Genomic DNA, 19,725 nt, shown 5'->3' on the forward strand with positions numbered 1-19,725 from the left:
AGTTATCTTATGATTACCCTTCATATTCAGTCACTATATAGCTTTTTCAGCTCAGTACAAAACGAAAAAAAATCTTGTGTAGAAATTACTTCATTGGAGCATTGAGGCTCACACTGATGCTATTTGTGTGCATCCCATAAAGCCCAAGATTACAAGTTTCACAGAACTATGCACTATATGAAATACCTTGCTATTTTAGTTTCAGTACAGCATATTCCATTGCTGTTTCACAAGTACACAACTGCCAGCATTTAGTCTTGCAGGTGTGATCTCTGCAACCACTTCTTGAAAGGACAAAGGGCACACCACAATTGTCCTCTTGCAACAACTGGGAAGTAGTGCTGCCTAACAAATGGACATTGCAATGAGGGAGTGGTGTGAAGAGGAAGAGCTCCAAGTGGAACTGACTCACCTGACCAGCCAAAGAAAAATAGTGCCCACTGAAGTAATAATCTTCATGCAAGGCAGTGACAGAGATCCCCCTCAGGCCCTCCAGCCTCTCCTGGCAATAAGATGTCTGGAGGGTTTCTTTATTATTACATAAGTTAACACTATTTTTGCAATAGAATCGATAGGTTAACGGCAGACGCAGTCTCAATGGCTCTCCATACGGCTTTAGACTACCTGGAGAACACAAACACCTACATGAGGATGCTGTTTATGGACTATAGTTCAGCATTTAATACCATCATTCCCACAATCTTGATTGAGAAGTTGCAAAATCTGGGCCGCTGTACCTCCCTCTGCAATTGGATCCTCACTTCCTAACTGGAAGACTATAATCTGTGCAGATTGATGAAAACATATCCTCCTCGCTGACGATCAACACTGGCGCACCTCAGGGGTGTGTGCTTAGCTCACTGCTCTACTCTCTATATACAAATGACTATGTGGCTAGGCATAGGTCAAATACCACGTGGAGTCAGATATGCCAACTATTGGAGTGGTGCAGCAACAACAACCTGGCACTCTACGTCACTAAGACGAAAGAGATGATTGTGAACTTCAGTAAGGGTAAGATGAAGGAACACATACCAATCCTCATAGAGGGATGGGATCAGAAATGGAGAGAGTGAGCAGCTTCAAGTTCCTGGGTGTCAAGACCTCTGAGGATCTAACCTGGTCTCAACATATCGATGTATTTATAAAGAGGGCAAGACAGTAGCTATACTTTATTAGGAGTTTGAAGAGATTTGGCATGTCAACAAATACACTCAAAAGCGTCTATAGTTGTACCATGGAGAGCATTCTGACAAGCTGTATGACTGTCTGGTAAGGAGGGGCTACTGCACAGGACCAAAAGAAGCTGCAGAAGGTTGTAAATCTAGTCAGCTCCATCTTGGGCACTAGCCTACAAAGTACCCAGGACATCTTCAGGGAGCGGTGTGTCAGAAAGGCAGCGTCCATTATTAAGGACCTCCAGCACCCAGGGCATGCCCTTTTCTCACTGTTACCATCAGGTAGGAGGTACAGAAGCCTGTAGGCACACACTCAGCGATTCAAGAACAGCTTCTTCACCTCTGCCATCCGATTCCTAAATGGACATTGAATCTTTGCACGACACCTTACTTTTTTTTAATATACAGTATTTCTGCTTTTTCACATTTTTAAAAAATCTATTCAATATATGTAATTGATTTAATTACTTATTGTTATTTTTATTTTATTTAATAATTTTTCTCTGCTGATTATGTTTTGCATTGAACTGCTACTGCTAAGTTAACAAATTTCACGTCACATGCCAGTGATAATAAACTTTATTCTGATTCTGATTCTGATTCTGAATTTCTGCATGAATGAAGACCATGGTAAATGTAATCCACGGTGCACAGTCCAGTTGCTGTGGATTGAAAATACATGCAGTGCTTTCACTTCAGGTATGGAGCATGGGTAAAGCACTATGCTAATTTAACCATCTGGCTATACTTGGTCAATATTTTTCCAAACCCTGCCTGTTCCTGTACTTGTTCTAGATGCCTCTTACATATTGCTGTCACATCTGCTTCTATTACCTCCCCTGTCAGTAAATTCCAGGTATCTCCTACACTTAGGTAAAAAACTTACATCTTCTTTTCCCATCTCACCTTAAAGCTACCCCTATCATGTATTTGACATTTACACACTGGGAATAAAACTAACAGCTGCCCTCTCCATACCTCTCATAATTTTATAAACTTCCACCACTTTGCCCTTCAGTTTCCAATGCTCCAGAGAAAATATTACAAGTTTATCCACAATTTCTTAATGGCAAATAGTCTCTAATCCAGGCTATTGAAGGCAGAGCTTAGGAGGGTTAATGGTGCTTAATGGCGACTCCTTTGCTTCAGAAACTGCTCTATTTCCATCTTTAATATCTCTATTTTTCCCTTTCAGGGTTCTTTTGAAGACTCTGACCTGGAGTTACACGCTGCCTACGGTTCTTTGCGGGACAGGTGGGTCGAGGGTCGGTGTCACAACAGGAGGCCCATGTGTTGTTGGGAGAGTCGGGATATCTGCTGTGTTTCTGGAGACCCAGGATCTTTGCACTCTTCAGACACAGAGCTCGAAAAAAGTAACATAACAGACTTTTGACATCGTCAACCAGCGAGTTGCTTGTTATGTCTCCTTGCTCGCTGGGAAAATGGAGGTATCTCTTTCTCCCTTATTAGGGAGGGAGATAGCCTGCGGTATGTTGAATACCAGGTGAAACATGGAGTCTTTGGTTAACTGCAAGACTGTGTCTTTGCTATTGCTTCACTCACATTTGAGTGCTCAGTGGGGGTGCCAATGCTTTTTTTTGCCGGTGGGGGGAGGGGGGGATTGTTGCTCATTGTCACTTACATGCGGGAGGGGGGAGCTGGGGGGAACTTTGGGGTTCTAACATTTAACTGTCATTCAACTCCTCAGTTTTCATGGATGGTTGCGAAGAAAAAGCATTTCAGGATGTATATTGTATACATTTCTCTGACATTAAATTGTACCTCTGAACCTTTGAACAGGTGAACCTCTTCCGCACCTCAGAAAAGCCTCCAAATCCGTTCTGTAATATAGCAACCAGAACTGCATGCAATGGTGCAAATGTGGCTTAATTATAGTTTATAGCTTTATGCAGCTACAACACAACTTGCCAGTTTTTGGATTCCGTGTCCCAAATTATATAGCCTTCTTTATCAGCCTATCTACTTGTGTTGAACCGGCTGGTGGCATAGTGGCATCAGTGCTGGACTTCGGGACGAAAGGTCCCAAGTTCAAATCCAGCCGGCTCCCCTGCATGCTTTCCATCCGTGCTGGGTTACGAGCTGGTGATTTCTTTGGAAACTCACCCAGCAGAAGGCAATGGCAAACCACGGCTGTAACTTGCCTCGTACATGGTTCCCCACTACGACAGAGAGGCGTGGAGGGAAATCATCCGCTTACTGGAGAATTTCTGGATGTGACGTACCTTTCCTTTCCTACTTGTGTTGCTATTTTCAGAGAGCCAGACTTGCATTTGTAGCTCTCTCTGCACAACATCTCGAGGGTTGTGTCATTTCCTTGACTTCTCAAAGTACAATAGCTCACACAGGATTGAACTCCATCTGCCATTCCTCTACCTATATTTCCAACTGATCTATATGTTGTTCTACTCTTCTGACATCCTTCTTCATGATCCACATCTCTGCCAATTTTTATGTTGTCTGTAAAATTAATCAGACCTACATTTTAATCCAAATCATGTTTTTTTTTCATACAACTCAAAGAAAAAGATTGCATCACTGATCCCTGCTGAACATGACTATTCACAGACTTTCAGTCAGAATAACACCCCTCCAGCCCTTTGGCCTATGTCCAAACTAATTCTGTATCCAATCGACCACATCAACATGGATCCGAAGTAACTTAATCGCTGGGATCAGTCTACTATAAGAAAACATTTTCACAGCATGTAGAGTTTATGCATATAACATCCAATGTCCTACCCTCAACAATCATCTCCTCAAAAAGTTCTATTAAGTTCATGAGACTTGATGCCCCTCTACAAATCAATGCCATCTCTAATTCCATGCTTTTTAAGATGCTTGTATAACCCATCCCTGAGAATTATGTCTAATAAAATTTTGACCACCAAGGATCATCTGCCTATAATTTCCTGGTGTTGCTACTGACCTTCTTAAACATTAACTATTCAAAGGAATGGCTATTCTTTCCAGCTCTATTCCAACAGTATTTCTTTTCTGGATTCATATCACGAAATGTATTTCTTCCTCATTTGCTAATATGCAGTCCTGCAGAGACGTGTCAGTTAAGGTATTCTCAGCACAGTTCATCATGAACTTAATTATATTTTAATGCCATATTCTTAACTCTCCATCTAGTAAACATAAAATGCATTTGGCAAATCAACATCAACCACACTAACTTCATCTGTCCATATTATTTTTTAAAATTCTATTAAATGGTTAAATGAGGTGGATTGGAATTGAAATATTCCCACCATCATCATGAGTTGTACTTTCCTAATTGTTTAGGAATTTAGTGCTGCTTAATTAACCCAATTAACAATTAAAGCAATTGTTTAGTCACAGAATTGGCAAAAGAAAGTTCATGACAACATTATTCAAGGAGATATGTATCATAGTGTATTTAATCATCTTATTTTTAATGCTTTTCATGATTTGTAGGTCCTTTCACAATAGCTTCTTACAGAATAAAATATGATTTGCTCTTCCTTCCTCTAATTCCTTTTAAGGCCATTCTTTTTCCCTTCCTCTTTATTCTTAAGCAGCAGGTCAAAGGGCACAAACATCTCTCCAAGTACTTTGTTGCAGTGGAGATCATTGTCTGTGGCAGAAAACAAGTAATGTGACAGGACAGGAAGACAAGCCAAATCTTCTAACGTGATAGGACAGCAAGCCAAGCCAAATCTGATTGAGGCCTTTTGTGACCACTAACAGCTTTCCATTTCTCTGAATTAGCCATTCAAAGGCACTTTAGAATGAGTAACGACATGTAGCGATTGAGTCCTATGCTTCCGAAACCCTTAATGCAAATATTACAAATGCTGAAACTCTAAACCATACAAAATGATGGAACACACAAATAAAATACCAAAGAGTAGGAGATTAATTTTTCAGGATGAAAGCTTTTAAAAAAAACTCTTGAGGTCCCAACTCTGGTTGAGGGTATTCTGAATGATTCAACATATATACAATATCCAAGCACTTGGATACTTCAGAGATTTATATGCAATGATGACAATCAGAACTTTTGTATGAAAGATGGAGATAAATGTTCGGAAACAAAATGATGTTGTGTGGAAAATTTTGTTTGTGAGTACATTAAGTTAGAAGATGAACTATACGGGGTGGGGGTGGAAGTTGGATTATTAGAAGTAATTGAACTGGAGATTGATAAATATTTGAAAGATTGAAGAATAGAGAGGTATGGGGAACTGGCACAGAAGAAGAGATGAGGCCAGCACAGATCAACCATGATCATATTAAATGATGGGGCAGCCTCGAAGGGCCTATTGGCCTTCTCTTCCTATTTTATTGTGTTCTTGTGGAAGACTGACTGATGCTCTGGGAAAAGTGCTGATGACAACTGATGAAGACTTCTCATCTACTTCAGTGGAGAGAAGATTCGCATAATGTTGAAAGTTTTTCTTTCCCCTCCTCCCAACTTTTCCCATTGTTTATTTTGAACATCATTATGCAATGGATATCAAAGTACAAGCAAAGTAGTCAGGTGTGAAGCCTCTGCAAGACGGATTTGTGAAGAGCCTGGCTAGTATTTTAAAGATATATATTTGGACAACAATAAATACAGGAAATTTCTTCTAGTTCTCTTGGACTGTTGAAATTTTGAAATGCGTCTACTTGTGAAAGTGAAATTTATTGTACACTGTAGTTGTCATCAGTTGGAAGAACCCTTGTGGACAATTTACTAGAAATAATTCTTAAAATTCTGGAATTTGTTCAGAAAAACTGTATCTATTTATTTCTTTATTATTGAATTTAACTTCCCCATGCCACTACAAGATGCAAATGTTAGTCCAAGCTTTAAATGGGCAGCTTACGTCATTTTACTTCTTGAATTCTTGACCTCACCATCTACATCGCTATTACTCTTGCACCTTATTTTCGCCCTGCACTGTACTTTGTCTGTAACTGTAGCACTGTAGCATTCCATTATTATTTTTCCCTTTGTACTACTTTGACATACTTAGGTTTAAGGAATGAGATACAGAACAAGGTCTTTCACTGTATCTCAGTACATTTGACAATAATAATCCAGTTACCAATATCGGTGTAATCCTTATATTTATTTTCTTCTTCTTCTTCTTCTGACTTTTAATGGTGGTTGGCAGTCTAACTAAAAGGAGCATAAATGTAACCAACTGGAGTGGAGTGTGGTATAGAGAATTAGGAAATAAAACCACTACTAGTTCTTTATCGAATGAAAACTAGATTGCCCCAAAAAGCCCCATAGGTTGTAAATAATGAAAGGCAATATTGTGAACTAAAGTCATTTCCATAATTTAGTAATAATTATCTTTTTAAACTGAGCAACAAAATAAGAGTTCACTCACTTAAGTCAATAGTTTGTTATCCACAGATTATGATAATCACATTGACGTCCAGGTGATCCACATTCTTATTCAAACTGTTGTTATTCTATAACTTCACATTTCAATTTACTGTGTGCATAAAGCAAACAATTTTCAAGTGAGGACAGACTTATTCATACAATCATGGAATGGTCAGAGTGCAAAAGACAATTTGGCCCATCATATTCATGCCAGCTCCGGAGCAGAACTACGAGGGGTGATTGATAAGTTAGTGGCCTAAGGTAGAAGCAGTCGATTTTAGAAAACCTAGCACATTTATTTTTCAACATAGTCCTCTCCTACATTTACACACTTAGTCCAGCGGTCGTGGAGCATACGGATCCCTTCTTTGTAGAAGTCAGCGTCTTGGACCTCCTGTAAGTGGTCCACAGCAAGAGTGATTGATAAGTTTGTGGCCTAAGGTAAAAGGAGATGAGTTATTAACTTCCAACTTTCTGCATAATCACTCGAATAGTTGAACTGTACGTGCATGTAACGAGAGCTGCATAACTCATCTCCTTCTACCTTAGGCTAATATTGTATAACTATGTCTCTAATAATATTTGAATGGTCGCATACAATTAAATTTGGATGGCCAAGTCCATTTTGCACTTTGCTCACTGACTTGTATATGGGGCAGTACAGGGGAGAGGGTTTGCTGAGAACTTCTGCTTTGAGCTTTCTCCATTAAAAAATGAAGATATGCTGCTGCTACACAATATTCTCAATGAAGAAAGATTGTGTGTTCATTTGGTTAGAGAACTTAAGGAGAGCTGGACTATTACTCTGTCTGTGATTATGGGAGCTTCTTCAATGTAGGTATCTGATTTTGCATTTAGCACTTATGTCCCAAGCGTAAGTAACTAAGTATTCATTGAAACTAGGAGCTCTCAAACAAATATGATTTGGATATCACATCAGGCAGCACAATTACCTCAAAGGGATGTGGCCACTGAACAGTTTGCATTTCACATTGGAAAGTTGAGTCTCTGTATTTCTAATTTTCATTTGGAATGGCTGGGCTGATTTGCTTACCTCCAAAATGACCAAGCACAAAATTACATGGGAATAATACCTCACTTGTTTATCACTGTCCAAATGATTGACCATGATGATGTTACCATCACTTGTATTATGACATATGATCATGACTATTGCAGTGATCATTGACTTTGATTCACTTGGACCCAAAACATCACTGCAGACAAAAATCATGTTGCAAGAAACTCTGCGTAACACTGAAACTCTCTGGAACACCCAAATCCAGCTCTTCTTAGGCAGCACTGAGATGTGATCTCTCAGCCAAAAGGAATACAGAGTGTCTGCCGTGTATATCACTACCATGAAGATCATAGTTAGCAGCTCCTGAAGATAAATTTAATTTCTCTACCAAGGAGAACCAGGGCTAGTATATGAGTATGACCATTCAATCCAAAAGCTAATCAACACAAGGCATTCTTGGAGACAAAAGCAAATGGAATTGCTGGAATCTGAAACAAAAATAGATTGCCGGAAGAACTCATTGGGTTAATCGGCATCTATGGGGCCAAAGGGCCAAAGCAATTTTTCACATCTATTTTGAAGAGACAGCGGTACAAAGATTGAGAGATTTCAGGGTGTACAGTAGCTATGACGCTTATACCCCCAGTTGCTATAGACGGCGAAGGGCGTGGAAAAAGAAACAGAGATGGCACATTGTCTGAGCTTGGATCAGCACAATGGCACAGCTGTGTCACTATCCCAATGACCTGGGTTCAATCCTGACTTTTGGTGTTGTCAGTTTGGAGTTTTCATATCTGCCTATGACCACGTGGATGTCCATCTGATTCTCTTGTTTCCTTAGACGCAGCACAGACATGTAGTTTTGTAGGTTAATGGACCACAGTATTCATCTCTGTGAGGGAGAGAATCTGAGGAAGTCCAAGGAAATGTGAGAAGAGTATGATAAGCACAGTGCAGGTTGAAGATAAAAGGGTGTTTGATAGTTAACGTGATTTTAATGCGCTGAAGGATTTGTGTGATTATGTTTTTAATTCACAGGAGACTTGAGGAGTACAGAATTCTCAAAGGACAATAGAGTAGGAAGGATCACAGCAATATGAAGGGTAAACACTTGAGTATGAATACAAAAATGAAAATTCATATGTCAAAAGTGGCTATACAAATGAGAAAGGAAACACTTTTAAATTTTGACGAGGACCATTTCAGTGTTGTGGCAAGTACAGAAACCTGTTTGGAAAGGTTCAATGATATAGCGACAGAAAAGACAGCACAGCTTCAGAAGTCAAAAGTCAAGAGAAGGAAGAGAGATTTGTCAAGGAAAACAAAGATCAGATAAGTTGAGTTTCTTCTACTTCTTGTCACACCAATTTTAATGGATCATTTCTGCAAAGCCCGCAAAAAAAATCTTTTATTGTGATAATTAGGAAGCCTTTCCTCCCTGAACAAAATAAATGACAACAACTTGACAAAGCTATTGATATCCAACAAAATTTTATGCACTGGCATACTGCTTTGAATAACTATGTTGTCATAAAGTCATGTTATACACCTCTATTCACAAACTGACAGTATGTGATGAGTTGCTGAACATGTAATATATCAGTATCAGTGTCATTGTAAGATCACATATGAGCTTTGAGAGAGAGAAAATAAAGACTGGCATAACAGTCTTCCAGAAACCTACGCACCACAGCCCAGGGAAATGATTCACAAAAAGTTTTGATTCTTAGCTATCCGCTACAGTCAATTCAGAATTTTATTACAAACACAAGAAAGTCTGCATATGCTGGAAATCCAAAGCAACATACACAAAATGTTGGAGGAATTCAGCAGGCCAGGCTGCATCTATGAAAAGCAGAAAATAGTCGACGTTTCGGGGTGAGACCCTTCTTCAGAAAGCCAAAGAAAGGTCTCAGCCCAAAGCGTCGACTGTTTACTCTTTTCCATAGATGCTGCCTGACCTACTGAGTTCCTCCAGCATTTTGTGTGTGTTGTTCAGAATTTTATTGCCTCTGTTAGAAACCAGCAGACTTCTTGACTATCATCCAGCTCGTCACTCTGCAGGTGCAAAACCTGGCTCGTTTACTTGTCGAGACAGGGTATGTCAAACAATGCTGTCATATAATTTCATCAGGCAACAATGTGAAAGGAATTAGAAATGGGAACAATTTGCCTCCGGTTCCACCAAGATATTAATCCCAGCTTTACAGAATCTATATCTTATTGTGCTCTTATGGGATTAGCTGACTTAAGTCATACTGAGCAGCACACCTGGAACATTACAATAGCCTGGAATTTTGCTGAGTCGTGCTGTGTGTTTCCTGGCGAACAGCTGGCATTTATCTGCTTGCAAACCACAAGATCAGATCTCAGAGTTAGCTCAAATACAAGAAAGGCAAGTGTAGTCGGCGTCCAGTGGTGGAGCACAAGGTTCTGGGACTGCCCAACATTTAAGATGGAACATCTTCTCACAGATCTTCTGCCAGGTTAGATCTGACATAGGGTACATCATTGGTAATCGGTTGATTATTGTCATATGCACCAAGGTAAAGTGAAAAGCTTCTGATGGCATGCCATCTAGACAGATGCATCCATACATAAATACCTCAAGGTAGCACAAAAGGAAAACAATAACAGATTGCAGAAACTTAGTGTTATAGTGACAGAGAACGTGCAGTGCAGGTTGACAAATCAGGTGCAAAGGCCATGAAGAGGTAGATTGTGTCATGGTCCGGATCGGGGTCCCTTTAAATTTACCTTGTTTATGTTATGATCTGGACCGTTGATTCCCTGTTTTCCCGTGTCCCTCGACTTTGGTGATTAGAGGCAATTAACACTCGGCTGAACTGGTAGTTTATAGTCTCCGGCTTTCAGCTGTTCGGCGCGGGAGCGTCTGCAAAGTCATCAAAGGCACAGTGTGCCGATGTCATCTGGCTGGAGCAAGCCTAGTCTCTGCCAAGCGAGTGTCGGTAATTCGCCCTTCCTCACCGGAGCAACCCTGTCCAGTTACCTCGCCGAAGCGAGCCTGCAAAGTTTCCTCATCCAGGTGGATCCATCAGTTAACCCGCCAGAGGGAATCAAGAACCGCTGTCTACTGTTCCTGGGTCGAGTCGAGAGCTCGCCACTACCCGGAGGCTCCAAGTCAAGTCCTGGCTCCGGGGGCTTTCAAGTTCCAAGTCAAGCCCTGGCTCTGGCGGCATTCTAGCACCAAGTCAAGTCCTTTCCCTGGCGGCATTTTAGCACCAAGTCAAGTCCTGGCCCTGGCGGCATTCAAGCACCAAGTCAAGTCCTGGTCTTGGCGGCATTCTAGCACCCAGTCAAGTCCTGTCCCTGGCAGCATTCAAGCGCCAAGTCAAGTCCTGGTCCTGGCGGCATTCAAGCACCAAGTCAAGTCCTGGTCCTGGCAGCTTCTCAGTTCTGAGTCAAGTGCTGGCCCTGGCGGTCTGTGATTCCTGTCCTTCCCCTTTGTCTGAATCCCTTCTCTGCCCCTCTCGCCTCTAGCCCTCGTCTGCAGCCCCCGCCTGCACTTCGGTCTCGTTCCATCACCGGAGCTAGATAGGTACTGTCTGGTGTTCATTCGTATCGGTCTTGTCTTGTCTGGTCCTCGCCTCCATGGGGGTAAGTCTGGCCGTCTTGCCGTTGCCCCGCGGGGAGTCATGTCTTGTCTTGTCTTGTCCTCGCCTCCGTGGGGTAGGTCAGGCCGTCTTGCCATTTCCCCGTGGAGGGTCATAAGTCCCGGCCCTACGTCCTGTACCCAAGGAGGGGTCCCGGCTCTCTGTTCTGTGTGTGAGTCCCGGCCCTATGTCCTGTACCCCAGGAGGGGTCCCGACTCTGTGTTCTGTGTATGTGTCCATGGTTACATGTACCTGCTCTCCTGAGACCGAGGCGCTGTGTTCCCATGTTCCTCCTCTCCCTAGCCCATGTCATGTCCTTGCCTGGTTCTGGGGTCCGAGCCAGAGGCAGGACCCAGGTACTGGGTCCTTGCCTAGTCTCTGGCTCGGAGTCCATACCCTAGCCTCTTCATGTCTCCTCTAGTTCTGGGAGCCGATTCCAAGTCCTATCCCAGACCCTTGGTCCCAGCCTAGTCCTTGTCCAGTTTGCTACTCCTGCTCCTGCCTAGCTCTCCTGGTATCAAACAATAAACTCAATCTGAGTAACCTCACAAGATGTGTCTTGCATTTGGGTCCTCCCTTGCTCCCAATGCCCCGCCATTGTGACAGATTGCCTATTGACTTGAAATGGGAATTTACAGTTGCAAGGAAAACCTAAGTATGAGGTAACTGAGACTTTATTATTGTGTTTGAAATATATTTGGTTGGTATTTGAGCAGCAGAGTGGCACAGAGAGAACCACTGTCTGGAATGTGTTCCAACAGGGTCTCCTCCAGGTACTCCTGATTCCTCCCCCACTCCAAAGACAATTGTTTGGTGGGTTAATTGATGACTACATTGCCCCTGCTGTTTAGGAAAATGGTAGAATCTGGGGTAATTGATGAAAGTCTGGGGAGATTGCAAAAATGGGACTAATGCAGATGATAAATGGATGGTTTATAGCCAGCATAGATTCAATGGGCTAAAGAGTCTGGTTCTGGGCTATAATACTTCATGGCTCTATTTATTCATTGTAGATGTTCAAATAATTTAAAAAATATGTTTATTTCATTTATAATCATTTCAGAATTCTTAATTTCAAAGATGCCAATAAAAATTCTGAAAGATCTTGAGCGCTTTAACTAATGTGAAATCCAGAATGGACTTTACTGTCGGTCAAGAGTTCTCCTCGGCAGTGTAGTGTGTGGTACTTCATTTGCCCCTCCCAAATGACTGGATTACAAGCCTTTTCTTTATGTCACCTGCCTTCCTCCTTGCCCTATATCTATGTGTTCTAGTTTTAAATTTCTCTACAATGGGAAAAGTTTCCTACTATCTATCCTGTCATAACTTTGTATACCTCAGTTAGATCTCCCTTCAGCCCTTTCCACTTCAAGAAAAACAGACCAAGTCTCTCCTTATAAATGAAAGGCTCCATCCCTGATAACATTCTGTTGAATATCTTCCGCACCTCTCCAATGCTATCACATCTTTTTATAGTGGACCGACTAGAATTGAACACATACTCCAGCTGTAGCCTAACCAATGCTTTAAAAAGTTGTAACAGCCTCCCTGCTCTTATATTTTATTCTCTGGCTCATAAAGGCAAGTATGCCGACATCACCATCATTTCAACCTGTGCTGCCACCTTCAGGGATCCAGGAAATTGTACACCAGGATGCTTCGGTTCCTCATTATTCCCAAAGCCACTGCCATACATTCAGCTGAAGCTTGGGATAGATCAGCTAAAATCATAATGAACTAGGGGAGGGGGGGAGGGCAGGAATAAGAGATCATGTGGCTTACTCCCGTCCTTATTTTCCTGAGTGTTTTCTTCTTGTGCATCTACCTTTCTAGATGAGGCAAGAAGGTCAGACCCAAAGCAATGGCGTCCGAGTGTCAAGGCCAGAACAGTAACCGGTGTCTCTGTCCATTAGCCTGTCAGACAGCAGAATAATATTTATTTTCCAATTGAGTGAACTGAAAATGTATACTGAACTTTCACATCCACAGTTCTCCAGTCCATTGTTCACAACTCGCAGTCCGGCAACAGCCCTGACTGCTATATTATTTTATATTAACTAAAAAGATGGGCAGGAGATAATTCAAAAGTAAAATGTTACAGGTGCCATAAATACGAAATAAAATTAGACAATGCAGGAATGAACAGTAAGACAGGAACCATAATCAGCTGGGCATTTCTTAAAAAAATGGTTCCTACTATACTGGGAGTAAGAAATCGGGATACGGTTTCCCTAATGTATTGAGAGTTGCAAATGCAGCCCACTGTAAGTTGAGAAATCACAGCTCATCCTGTACATTGGAGCTTGAGCCAAGGTGCATTCAAGTCACACAAAGGAAAACTGCAATCAAATGATGATTTGCAACACATAGGTAAGAAATGAAAGCCCTCCCACCGATGGTTGTGAGCTTTCGACATAAAACGAATTACCCATGAAGTATGTCTATGCATAATAAAACAGTGATCATTTAACAGTAAGTATCCTATTTCTATCAGAATTGTTGGGGTGGAGAAAGGCAGCTCTATATAGGAATAAGACAAACTTTTGAGGCAAAATTACAGGCCAGATACAATAAAATGCTGTATTTCACTGGGGAATGTTTGATGCTATTCCATTTTATCAGAAAGGAGAAAATGTAATTCTCTGGTACCATACCACAAGTCCTCACTGTTGAAATATAATGTTGACATGTGATCAAAATGATCTTATAATCACTGTTGTGCCCATAGAAATATTTTACAATTTAATATCATAGAACATATTGCATTCCCTTGCTACCCCTCCATAAATTGATCCAATAAATATTTTTATACTATGTGTTCATAACAAGCATTAAATGTAATGCTAATAATACAATAATGATCAAGTAACCACACTTATTCCCCAAACTGCGTGTCTGAAAATGGTGCGGTATTCACACAGTTTGCAAGAGCATTATAAACCTCTGAACAGCAAAATTCGAAATTCTGAAAATCAAAACCTGATTTAGAGAGACAGATTTCAGAGACATTTAATCACTTTCCCAAATGATCTTATCCAAAGTAACTTTTGGTCATGTTCTTCTCATATCCTTTTCAGAACATAGCTGCATGGATTTTTGTAATTTACAGCAATATTGAATCAGGAAGGTTCTGTTGGCATATCACTGGCTTCAGGTTGATTACAAAACCAAGTCTATCCTCCCAGAATCTGAAAAAGCCTTTCAAGCACCCTGCAACTGATGATGTAACCTGATAAAGAATCTGACGATATAAAAAATGTGCATACAATACTGTACAAAAGTCTTTGGCACATATATATATAGCTAGGGTGCCTAAGACTTGTACACAGTACTGCATTTGCCAACAAGGAGCGGAGAGTGTGTTTGTAAATCTGGTGGGAGCAAGAGATGTTGGGAATGGCGAGGGTGGAGCACCGCGGGAAGGGTGTTGATCAGGTCGCAGAAGAATACCACAGACTGGGAGGGAAGGTTGCAGGTGCAGATACACCAGCCCAGAGACACCAGGCAAGGTAATTTGATTCCAAACAATCAGTTTATTGATCATTACACAATGTCACTCTAGTGCTTCCTGTTCCCTCCCTTCTTCCTTCCTCTTTTACCAATCATGATTCCCTCCTCCTGCCTCCTTCCCACTCTCAGTCCACAGTAAAGATCCATATCGAAATCAGGTTTATCATCATTCACATATGTCATGATTTTTCTGCAGCAGCAGCAACAGAAGAGTGCCATACATAAAATTACTACAGTACTGTACAAAAATCTTAGGAAACCCTAGCTATAATATAGTACTGTATCTATTCTACAAGCAAAGTATCTGCACCCAGTTTCTCTTCTGTAATTTACACAGTGTTTGTTCCCTTCCACTAATTGCAAGGAAATAAATTTTGCAGATATGGAAATGGGAAACATAACAATACAGCAAATATCTGATTGCATTGAGTACACTTTTAGGCAATGATTTAGGGCATTTGCCTCCTGTTGCAGCGGCAAGCAAAAACTGGCTGCCAACATGATGCAAATTGCGAGTCATATAAAGCAAAGCAATCCGGGTGTGGCGGCAAAGGTGGGAAAAGGGGATCTGTCACTGTAAGGTTGCTTGCCTAGGATCTGCCATTACTCTCTGTTTTTGTTTGGAGGAATTGGTTCTTACCTTGTCAACCATAATCAATTAAATTTGTGTTTTGAGCTTTGTTTGATGCATAATGCATTTGAAGAGTGAGCTGCTCAATCTTACAAAAGCAACAAAAAGATTCAATTAAATTTTAAGCATCATGGACTAACATGCTTTATCTTGTCAACAAAAACAGCCAAATGCAACTAATGACTAAAACATGTTTGAGATCATAAGAGGCTGCACTGAAATATCTGTTGTGAAGGCTATTTGTTTTTCCTTAGCCATTACACTTTCACCTCTGAGTCACAAAACTGTGGTTTCAACTCCACTCCAGGGACCAAGGAATGTAATCTGACAGAGAACAGCAGTATGAAGCAAGTGTCATATTGACTGAAAAGCTAACTTTCAAAGGCAATATTAAAACAACACCAACTTGTTCCCTCAAAAGAGGCATAAAACGCCCCTTGACAATATTCAGAGAGAGCAGGTGGCTACTCAGAAAGAACACAGCAACAATGTCCCAAGATATTACCAAACAGCATGAGCACCAAGTCACACTGGGAGATACTGAAGCAAATGACCACTAACTTGATGAAATAGATAGACTTTAATGAAAATTATTAAAGGAGAAAATTAGGTTAAACAAAAAAAGAGAAATTAAGGAAGGAACTGCAGTTTTGAAGGACATTTTACGAAAACTACATTGACCGCTTGTGAAAGAATTGAAGTGGCCAGGATTGGAAATGGACTATTACCCCATGGAACTACAGAGTTAGAGGAGTTTGAAGATGTGAAAGGAAGAGGAGTCAACGGGCTGTTTCAAAGCCAAGAAATAGAATTTTAAAGTCAGAACTTTTCATTGCACTGCCAACAGAGCTTAAAACAAGCATGGCAATGTGTATTTGAATAGCCAAGTCCAGAGGAACAAGAGCATGGATGAAGTTTTCAACAGCAGAAAGCTGAGGCAGTAGGTATAAATCTGCAGACTTTGTGATGGAACAGATACATGATTCAACCTTACCTTACAGTTACATATGACACCAAGTTTGCAAACAGTCTGGTTCAGTTTTATAATCGTAGAAGAGACTGGGATGGAATTGGTGGTAACTGAACAAAGCTTGTAACAGATCCAAAGATAAATAATTTGAGATTCTGAAAACTTCACTGACGGAATTTTCTACTCGTATGGAATTGAATGTGAAAGAGGTAGTGGTGAGGTAGAAAAGCGAGCTGCAGATATATATATGAAAAAAAAAACAATGCTGTACAATTTATGATGTTGTCAAGGAAAATTATTTCGGGGACTGAAGTGATATCAGAGGCAATGGTGAGGGGGAAACTAAGCAGACAACTCTCTGATCGGAACTGATTATGTATGAAATCAGGCAAGTACGGTCATACCCAACTGTATAACAATGGAGGAGGATACTGTTGTAAAGCACACAAAATGCTTTAGGAACTCAGCAGATCAGGCAGCATGCATGGAGAGGAATAGGACTGATGAAGGGTCTCAGCCCGAAACGTCAGGTCTTTAATCCAGTTTGTAGATGCTGCCTGACTTGCTGAGTTCCTCCAGCATTTTGTGAGCATTATTCTGGATTTCCAGCATCTGCAGGATCAGTTGTGTTTAGGATACTGTTGTCAAGCAGGTTGCAAGACTGGTCAACAAAGGCAAGAAGATTCTGATTATCTTTGATGCAACTACACAGTAGCACAGTGGTTAGCATAACTCTTTACAGCGCCAGAGATTCAGATTCATTTCCTACCACTGGCTATAAGAAGTTTGTATATTCTAGCCGTGACCATGTGGGCTTCCTCCAGGTGCTCTGGTTCTGACCACAGTCCAGAAGCGAACTGGTTGGTAGGTTAATTGGTGATTGCAAATTGTCCTGTGAATAGGCTAGGGTTAAATAAATGGGCTGCTGGGCAGTGTAACTTGTTGGGTCAGGAAGGCCTACTAATACACTATCACTAGAAACAAACCATACAAGCATCTCACAAAAAAAAACACTTCTTCAAATCAAGATCATCAAATCAAAATAGTAGGTTATTTGTAGTTTATTTATCTTACAGGGAACCTTGCTGTGCACATGTTTGGTCATCATGTTGGTCCACATCAAATCAGTAACTTCTGCTGAGAAGGTACAATCTGCTTCATTGGCTAAAACACTTGGGAAAATCCTAAAGTTATAAAAGTTGCAAGATAAGCTCCAAAATATCTTGCAATTGTATTTTCTCTTGTACTTTACAGTAAGTTGAACCGGGCTGCCTGAAAGTGCATGGTATACATGCACAATTACAGAATGGCAATGCAGGATTTCCTCTGTGTATGAAATTTCACATTTTGATGGTTTTGGTAGGGATGATTTTAGCCCACCAAGTGCACAATTTGAAGTTTTCAGATAAGGTTTTCCATACTATTTTCTCTCCTGTTGAAGAAGCTTTAACTACAGTATTTCTTATTTTATGAAGTCATACTTAACGATGACTTAATGATAAAATATGGATGGCATAGGGGTGCAGATGTCAGAGCTGCAACTTCAACCCTGATCTCCAGAGTAGTGGCATGAACTATGTGGGCTTCCTCATGGGGCTACAGCTTCTTCCCACATAGTTGTTTTAATAGGATAACTGGCCACTGTAAATTCACCCCCCCCCCATGTATAGGCGAGTGATGGATGGGAATGTGAAGGGAATAAAAAATGGGATTAATGTGGGGTTAGTAACTAATAAATTCAATGGTCTGAAGGGCATGTTTCCATGCTATGTGATTCCATGACTGCAATACTGTAAGACCTGCAAAGAAATTCCTCTTTATCGAGATGCGAAGCGCTTTGCAATAAACTTTAAGAACCTTCAGAAACAAATACTCCTGCACTTTCTAATGTTTCTGCTTTTCCATCTTTGGGAAGTCTGCAGGAACCGGTTTTGTTTGCAGTATATGACTTCCTACCTTTCAAATTGAAAACAGTAAAATCGAAAGACTGCACATTACGTTGAAAGAGAACGCCAATATAATTTAAATCCCTTCTAGACATAAGCAATTCTAACCCAAGTAAATGAACCGTGAACGCTAAGATTTTGGAAATTATTCGTCTGCCAGTCATAATTTACACTTCATTTTTTCTGTCCTATTTTAGAGTGTCATCTGAGCTCAAACTCTATTTTCCCGTTGCCATAAATAACGCGGGCATTAGGACCGCGAAACACCTTCCATCCCACCCGGGGAGCACCCATCTCAAGCTCTGAAAGGTTCCACCAAAGTCATCACATTTCCCGCGATGAGAGCAGGTTACGAACACAGTGGAGACACTTTACAACGAACCGCTCCTAATTAAAAAGCAGGAATGTTGACAGGGTCAATACCGTTCCTCCACGGAGTAAAAAAAAATCCCAGATTGTGACATCTGCAATAATGCAAAGACATTGAAAGCGCACAACGCACTGAGATCTCCGTGTGTCCCGCTCTCTCTCCTGATCGGATGACACTTTTGCAACCATATCAACACCTCCAAATGTGACTGAGCCGTCGGCAGATTTCAGACCAACCTTCCATTCTCAACTCATTCACATCACAACAGCGGCAAAGTCTTGCTCTCTGCTATCTATAAATGCATCGTTTCCCTGCCCTTAACAGAAATATAATATGTTCTCCTCACGCTTTGTGCACAAGTCCTGATCTAAGCAAAACATCTATTGGACATGCTTAAGAAAAGTAGTTGTAAGGCGTCTGCTGAAAGGGTAATCCCCTCAAACCACCTCCTTTGGTGTCATCCCCTCCTCCCTCAGCCTCCACACATGCGAACTCACCCAGGGTGAAGTAAGGTAGCTCGGTGTTCTCTAGGTCATCTGCCACCAAGATCTCGCCGGGCAAGTCGTTGCGGACAAACAGGTAGAGCTTGGATTCAGCCGCCAGCACGCCGTGGAAGCTGATGTCGTTCTCCCGGAGCACGGGCAGGGTGGACACGGTCACCGTCTTTACTTTGCAGCCTCCTTCCTTGGAGATCTCGGCCGAAGCCGCGAGCAGGCAGCCGAGGATCGCTTGCAAAGCGGCTCGGAGAGCCATGCCCGCCGCGGCTGCCGATGGAGCAAGGAGCTGCTCTGTGTATGTGTCTGTGTGTGTGTGAGCGTGGAGGGTTAATATGGATATATAATAAAAAAAAGAGCGAGCGATCCCGGGATTGCCGCCGCCTCCTCTCGTACACTTGTTTGGCGATGTGGAGCTGTTGTCCAGGAGGTGGCGCGGACACACACATACATACAGACACAGACACACACACACACACACACACACACACACACACACACACACACACACACACACACAGACACACACACATCGCGGAGGGGGGGGGCGTACTTCAGCTCCAGGTGGAAAAGGCTTAGCAGCACCGTTTAAAGCTGGACTCTCCCTCTCCACCCACCGC

At 41.6% G+C, this 19,725-nt stretch overlaps 1 protein-coding gene across 4 annotated transcripts in view; it reads right to left on the reverse strand.

The window, feature by feature from the left end:
• The window catches only part of LOC140186350 (astrotactin-2-like), a 1,795,681-nt gene extending 1,776,186 nt beyond the window's left edge, over positions 1-19,495 (reverse strand). For all 4 annotated transcript variants that reach the window (XM_072240512.1, XM_072240511.1, XM_072240510.1 and 1 more), the window contains exon 1: positions 19,109-19,495. In XM_072240512.1, coding sequence (XP_072096613.1) covers positions 19,109-19,364 — 256 coding nt within the window. In that variant the 5' untranslated portion in view covers positions 19,365-19,495. The remainder of the gene's footprint in view (positions 1-19,108) is intronic.
• Positions 19,496-19,725: the final 230 nt, after the last annotated feature.

This window comes from Mobula birostris, chromosome 22 (genome assembly GCF_030028105.1).
Source record: "Mobula birostris isolate sMobBir1 chromosome 22, sMobBir1.hap1, whole genome shotgun sequence".
Taxonomy (NCBI): domain Eukaryota; kingdom Metazoa; phylum Chordata; class Chondrichthyes; order Myliobatiformes; family Myliobatidae; genus Mobula; species Mobula birostris.